At 34.4% G+C, this 8,007-nt stretch overlaps 1 protein-coding gene across 1 annotated transcript; it reads left to right on the top strand.

Annotated features, from left to right (window-relative positions):
- The first annotated feature begins 3,238 nt into the window (after positions 1-3,238).
- LOC111637522 (sialin-like) lies at positions 3,239-6,458 on the top strand. The gene is made up of 6 exons (XM_023383030.1): positions 3,239-3,334; positions 3,800-4,030; positions 4,094-4,268; positions 4,346-4,479; positions 4,545-4,694; positions 6,228-6,458. The coding sequence occupies exons 1-6, from the start codon at positions 3,239-3,241 to the stop codon at positions 6,456-6,458; spliced, it is 1,017 nt and encodes a 338-aa protein (XP_023238798.1).
- The last annotated feature ends 1,549 nt before the right edge of the window (positions 6,459-8,007 follow it).

Below are 8,007 nucleotides of genomic sequence, written 5' to 3'. Positions count from 1 at the left end.
TATATATATAAATTACGTGTATATGTATATATAGGCACGTAAACAAAGTATTCATAGAACCAGTACATTTTGAAGGAAAATAGTACATTTTTTGAAGGCATTTCAGTACGTTTTGAAATTTCATTGCAGCAACACTGCTCCCAGGCATAAATCCAAACTGGCCTTCAGTGACACTAGTTTCCTCTCTAATCCTCTATTCAATTACCTTTTCAAAAAGTTTCATTGTGTGAGCCAATAGTTTTATCCCTCTATAATTATTACATTCCTGCACATCCCCTTTTTCTTTAAAGATGGGTACTAAATAGCTTCTTCTCCATTCATTGGGTATAGTTCCCTCTAACAGTATTTTGTTAAACAGCTCTGTTAACCAGTCTCTTCCCTCCCCTCCTAGGACTTTCCATACCTCTATTAGTATCTGATCCGGGCCCACTGATTTCCCATTTTTCATTTTATTCAATGCCAGCTGTACTTCCCCTTTCTCTATTATGCCTACTAGGCCAATATTTGGCTTTACATTTTCAGTTTTAGTTTGTCTGTTTTAGTTTTTCTGTCATTTTCCACGTTCGTAAAGTCTTTAAAGTATGTTTTCCACCAGGCCTTAATTTCTTCATTTTTAGTTAGCACTTTGCCATTTGTGTTCTTTATACACTTGATATAGGTCATATCTTTACTCCCTCTGCCTCTCATTTTCACAAGTCTATATATGGCTTTTCTACCTACTTTTCCCGTGAGTGACCTATACATTTCGTCCTGGCCTTGAGCCTTAGCTATGGCGACCTCTGTCTTTGCCTTCTTTTCATCTGCACATAGACCTCTCTTTTCTCTTCCCTTACCTTATTATCTCCTTTCTCATTATGCCAACTTTTAAAAGAGTCTTTCTTTTCTCTTATAGCTTTCTTTACTTCTTCATTACACCACCATACCTCCTTCTCTATTTTCCTAACTGACTTTATTTTTCCCAGAAGTTCCTTTGCAATCCTTCGTATTTCCCTGGCCACCTGTATCCACCATTCATCTGCTGAATCATTGCACTTCGCGTTACCATTAATAACGCTTATTACTTTGTCTTTAAACTCTATTGCCCTTTCCCCTTTTAAAAACCACCATTTAATTTTAGGTATCAGTATATCTTTATACTTAATCCTATTAAGATCAATCCTTAATTCCATTATTAAGAATTTATGCTGACTAGTCAAGTCTTCTCCTGGTATCACTTTACAGTCCTTAATCTCTTTTAATAGATAGTCTATTTGTGATTTATGATCCCCGCTCTTATAAGTTATTAAATTTTCTTCACATTTATTAAAATAAGTGTTGACCACGACTAAATCATAGGCGGTGGCCATTTGCAAAACACACTCTCTTTCAAAATTTCTACCACCAAATCCTTTGCCTCTGTGTACTCTCTCACAACCAGCATTATTTTTTCCCACATGCCCGTTAAAGTCCGCTCCAATAAATATCTCCTCATCTGTCGGTACCTCTGTCATTATGTTAGCAAAATCTTCCCAAAATTGCTCTTTAACTTCAGCATCTATACCCACTTGCGGCGCATATGCACTGATTACATTAACTATCCGTTATCCATTACTCAGTTTCGCCAATATTAATCTATCATTTACTCTATTGACTATGACTACATTCTTCTTTAAGTCGTTGTGTAATGACTATCCCCACTCCATTTCTCTTTCCATCTTTACCACAGTAGAAAAGTTTATACCCTTCGCCAATCTCTTTAGCTTTGGCCCTTTCCACTTTGTCTCCTGTAAACACGCTATATTGACTCTTCTTCTTCTCAGGGTATCTGCTAGTTCAGCTCCTCTCCTTGTCATAGTCCCTATATTCCAACTTCCCACTTTTAATGGGACTCGCTTCTTACGTTGTCCCCGTCCCATATGAGACAACAACCCTTGTCCATTTCCCACAGTCGCCAGGTGCTGCGGCTGCGCGTTGCCTATGGGGTACGCCCTAGTATTATCACATCTCAAAGTGGCATCAGACATTCCATACAAAAAGATTTGGCTGGGGTTTTTACAGTCAGCCGCCAACCAGACACCAACCTTCCCATTTTTTTAAGCTGGGCTGAGGAACCAGGCTTAGCAGGGATTTGGCAGTGGCCTAGCACCTGAGCTCCAAGAGACTCACTACAGGCCTTAAGCGGCAGATGGTCGTCCGCTATTTACAGATACCGCCCCGCGTCCGGCGGCACCCAGCCCCGGAAGGCCCTCCTCCAGTGTGGCACTAAAGTATTACCCTTGCAGGGCCCCCTTTACGCTCGTTTGTTCGTCGACACTCGACTGAACAGGCTCCACTACATGAAAGTGAGCGAAGAGTTAAGATGGATAGGCTAAGAGGCCATTCTTGTTGTGGCCTTATATTGCGATTCACACCCCCTTGGAGCCCAAAACAACTATTAATTCTTAAAATAAAAAACAATTTGCAATAACTATTTTTCATAAATATCTCCTTTTCATTGATATTTGGTTTTTTTCGCAGCTAGAGGGGTAACGCCTTCTACACTTGTTCACACTCAGTATTCTGCTTTAAATATAAAAAAAACGTAAACAGCAGAGTGGTAAAAGGCTTTGAAATGCTTTTGAATACAGTACCCTCTTAGTAGTTAGCCGTTAAGAATTCACACTCTCTTAATTATCTAGCCTATTTTCTAGATTGATCGTTTATGATCTTCTGTTTATGATATACATGCAAAGCTTAGTCAAAACACACATCCTATTTTCTTCACAGTAATATACAGTGTAGCATATCAGATGCGATGCCTCATTTGCCTATCTACCTGCAAACATGATCAGTATTAAAAGATGACACATAATGTCATTTATTTATTTTATGAAATTTTAGGACTAAATACATTTAGTAATCCATAAGTATCACTAATTTGGTACCAATACATAAAAAATCCAGCAGTTCCTTATCTTAAATTTTATTAAATTTTTATATTATATTTGAATTTCAGAAATGGTTTTTTAATAGAAATATAACGTAAACAATAATATTCTGCTTGGATGTTGAAAATAATCTTTCAAGCTTTGAATTAATTATGAAATCTTATTTTTATATTCTTTACATTTATTGAAATTTTAACTTTAGTTGTTGAAATCTTACAAACGTTTTTACTTCAGTTCCTGTTCCCACTCGTTACGTATTGGTCTTGTCTACATTTTTTATACATGTAATAGCGTACTGCCAAAGATCTGTGCTGAGTATCGCTATTTTAGCCATGGTTAATCATTCAGCCATCCACGTGTATAATACCACTTCTTCAACAGAATGTCCAAAAACCTATCAACAAAATTCTACATATATTTACAAAGAGGTAAATGTTTAAACGTAGATTGTATGCATAAATTACTAACAAATATCAGTGATGAATATCAAATGTTTTATACAAAATGTGTTTATAAATCGCGGAATAATTGTTTTTAAATAAATTGATGATTACAACGGAAATGTAATTATTTTCCTGTTTCACATAATGATTTTAAATTTATATTTTAATTCATTTTGTTTTTGTCAAGGCTTACGAAAGAACCGATTTAAAGGTTCAACATTTACCAGATTAAAAGCTGAACAAAATATTAATGAAGTCAGCAACCAAAATTACACGTTTTCTTCTGAATCTAAGTTAGCGATTCAAATAATTGATTATAAAAAAAAGGTTCGAATAAACAAAAACAAAATGAAAGAAATACTTCAGCTATAAGTAGAAAAATCTGCATAATTTAATTCGCAAAGCTTAAATTATATTCAATATAAAACCACTAATTGCATTTACTTTTAGGGATCTTACGTATGGACACAACCCACTCAAGGAATAATACTAGGAAGTTATTTCTATGGTTTCGTGGTAACTCAGCTTGCAGGAGGATCCATTACATTTTCACTTGGACCAAAGAAAACTGTCATAATTTTTTCCTGTTTATCTTCAATACTGATCATTTTGACACCCTTTTGTGCAGATGTCGGTGTGTCAGTTATATCATTATGTCAAGCCATTGTCGGATTAGCACAAGTAAGAGTAAAATTTACTATTGTCATTGCAAACCTCATTTATTCAAAAATTATTTTATCACAGGGACTTGTACTTCACGGATCTTTTACACTACTAGGAAGATGGAGTCCAAAGAACGAAAAGTCAATATTATCCTCAATTTCTTATTCTGGTACTCAAGTCGGTACATTTGTTGGTTTAATGACAACAGGATATCTTTGTGAACATAAAGGATGGTCTTCCAGCTTTTACTCTTTCGGTGAACATAAATAATACGATTGTTTCTTCAATGGTAAAATACGACAGTATCATTTCTAATCTATATATTTACAACAGGCGTATGTGGGATTGTCCTTCCTTTATGTCTTACGTTCACAATTTACGATAGACCTCAACAACATCCCAGAATATCTGACAAAGAATTGACATTTCTTAACGAAAGCGTACCAAACATCTCCTCAAGAGAAAATGTAATATCATTTGTTACTCTACTTTATTGCCTAAGCTCTCATAAATATATGTTTACTTAAAACAGAAGTTGAATATACCCTGGAAACAAATTTTAACATCCAGAGCAGTGTGGATAGTAGCTTTGACGAAACTTTGTTGGGGTTTCGGTCATCATACAATATTGACTAAATTTCCATCATACTTACATATCATTCAGCACTTCTCTATCCAAAAGGTATGTCGATTTCTATACATAGGGGAGACCGGGGCAACTTCGGCATGCGGGTGAAAGTGAGCGAAGAGTTAAGATGGATAGGCTAAGAGGCCATTCTTGTTGTGGCCTTATATTGCGATTCACACCCCCTTGGAGCCCAAAACAACTATTAATTCTTAAAATAAAAAACAATTTGCAATAACTATTTTTCATAAATATCTCCTTTTCATTGATATTTGGTTTTTTTCGCAGCTAGAGGGGTAACGCCTTCTACACTTGTTCACACTCAGTATTCTGCTTTAAATATAAAAAAACGTAAACAGCAGAGTGGTAAAAGGCTTTGAAATGCTTTTGAATACAGTACCCTCTTAGTAGTTAGCCGTTAAGAATTCACACTCTCTTAATTATCTAGCCTATTTTCTAGATTGATCGTTTATGATCTTCTGTTTATGATATACATGCAAAGCTTAGTCAAAACACACATCCTATTTTCTTCACAGTAATATACAGTGTAGCATATCAGATGCGATGCCTCATTTGCCTATCTACCTGCAAACATGATCAGTATTAAAAGATGACACATAATGTCATTTATTTATTTTATGAAATTTTAGGACTAAATACATTTAGTAATCCATAAGTATCACTAATTTGGTACCAATACATAAAAAATCCAGCAGTTCCTTATCTTAAATTTTATTAAATTTTTATATTATATTTGAATTTCAGAAATGGTTTTTTAATAGAAATATAACGTAAACAATAATATTCTGCTTGGATGTTGAAAATAATCTTTCAAGCTTTGAATTAATTATGAAATCTTATTTTTATATTCTTTATATTTATTGAAATTTTAACTTTAGTTGTTGAAATCTTACAAACGTTTTTACTTCAGTTCCTGTTCCCACTCGTTACGTATTGGTCTTGTCTACATTTTTTATACATGTAATAGCGTACTGCCAAAGATCTGTGCTGAGTATCGCTATTTTAGCCATGGTTAATCATTCAGCCATCCACGTGTATAATACCACTTCTTCAACAGAATGTCCAAAAACCTATCAACAAAATTCTACATATATTTACAAAGAGGTAAATGTTTAAACGTAGATTGTATGCATAAATTACTAACAAATATCAGTGATGAATATCAAATGTTTTATACAAAATGTGTTTATAAATCGCGGAATAATTGTTTTTAAATAAATTGATGATTACAACGGAAATGTAATTATTTTCCTGTTTCACATAATGATTTTAAATTTATATTTTAATTCATTTTGTTTTTGTCAAGGCTTACGAAAGAACCGATTTAAAGGTTCAACATTTACCAGATTAAAAGCTGAACAAAATATTAATGAAGTCAGCAACCAAAATTACACGTTTTCTTCTGAATCTAAGTTAGCGATTCAAATAATTGATTATAAAAAAAAGGTTCGAATAAACAAAAACAAAATGAAAGAAATACTTCAGCTATAAGTAGAAAAATCTGCATAATTTAATTCGCAAAGCTTGAATTATATTCAATATAAAACCACTAATTGCATTTACTTTTAGGGATCTTACGTATGGACACAACCCACTCAAGGAATAATACTAGGAAGTTATTTCTATGGTTTCGTGGTAACTCAGCTTGCAGGAGGATCCATTACATTTTCACTTGGACCAAAGAAAACTGTCATAATTTTTTCCTGTTTATCTTCAATACTGATCATTTTGACACCCTTTTGTGCAGATGTCGGCGTGTCAGTTATATCATTATGTCAAGCCATTGTCGGATTAGCNTAATTAGTATAAATGTCCGTTGAAACAAAAACTGAGTGTGATTTCATACAAATCTTCAATTATACGCTATTAACAGTGAGAATGGACTTACTTAAAAGATAACGTAAGCCTATACTTAATTTAGAATAATATAAATATTGTTGGTGAAGCTAAGTGTATAATGATAAGCGACACAAGTTTACTTAAGACAAATTGCTGTTAAATCAATAATATTTTCTCAGGTATTTAAATGATATCTTAAAGTATATGGAGATATTCTCTACACTAATATTAATACAAACAAAATTGCAAACATTATTCGAAGTACATTACTTTCAGTTTTTTTCTAGGTGCATATTTCAATACTTTTCGACTTTTTTTTAAGTTGTAAGATGATGCCTGCAATGTGAATGGAAAATTTTCATACTTTTAAACCGTACTCTTCACTACTCAGTTGCTAATTTTGTCGTGTTGTATACTTTGATATCATGCTTATGTTTAAATCCCACTTCTTGGACACCAGTGTTTTGCCAATTTTTAGAGGAAATCAATTAATTTTGTGTCAGTGATGGTGTATGGTCCGTTCGTACGTAGGGGGTAGCAAAGGAGACAGCGTAGATAAGTGTCTAACATAAACCGTTTATTTTAACATAAAGGCAACATCCAATATACAAAACACATCGTTCTAGTACGATCGGCGGTTTTGAAGTCCTGGATGTCGATGTCATTTTTTGATCGTCGATCGAATGTGTCTCCGGGGCAGTGGCATTGACAAGTCTGTAAGGCCAATTAAGAGACTTCGTCGATTGTCGTTGGTGACACGACCTGAATTTGTAGTGGCACAGTAACCTGTGCCACTACGGGTTCAGATCACTACGGGTTGGCACACTGGACAGAAATTGCGTTTTACGCGTTAATACGCGACTTTTTGGTTATTTTGAACTTTAATTAATTAACTAGAAATAACTTGATATATAGAAAAACGTAATATTACGTTTTCCGCGTTTTACCAAAGACTTCACGAAACTTAATATTACGTTCGTAGCAGGGTAAGTGGTAAAAGGGTAAATCAAAGTAAATGAAATCAGTATATCTGTATGGTCCGAACCGTCACGAAATCCGCAAAAATTGATTAATTTAGATAGGAAGTTTAATTGTTTAGAAACATTAGAAAGAATTTTCTGTATCCGGAACACTTTCTTTGTATGCAGAAATCATAAATCGTCGAAGGAATGTCGCCCTATGATCAAGGATAGATCGAATTTGGCTTTGATTGTGACCTTACTCGTGCTCCAGGTAAGTGTCTCGATACGCTAAGTAACAAGGGACCATCCACTCGGGAAGCGTAATTGAGAAAGCATTATTAATCAGAACGGACAAAAGAAAAAATGGATATTAATCTACCTTTTTTTGTCTGTTCTGATTGGTAATTCTTTTTCAATCACGCTTCCCTAGTGGACGGTACATAGTTACTAAGCGTATCGGGACTCCTACTCGGGGCAAAAGTAAAATCACAATGGAAGCCAAATTCGATCTATCCTTGATCATAGGCATTTCAACCATTTATTCGCGC

This window comes from Centruroides sculpturatus, unplaced genomic scaffold (assembly GCF_000671375.1).
Source record: "Centruroides sculpturatus isolate CEXI.00-Female unplaced genomic scaffold, Cexi_2.0 scaffold957, whole genome shotgun sequence".
In the NCBI taxonomy this organism is placed as follows: Eukaryota; Metazoa; Arthropoda; class Arachnida; order Scorpiones; family Buthidae; genus Centruroides; species Centruroides sculpturatus.
Note: the sequence above shows the minus strand (reverse complement) of the source record. Positions and strands in the feature narration are given on the sequence as shown.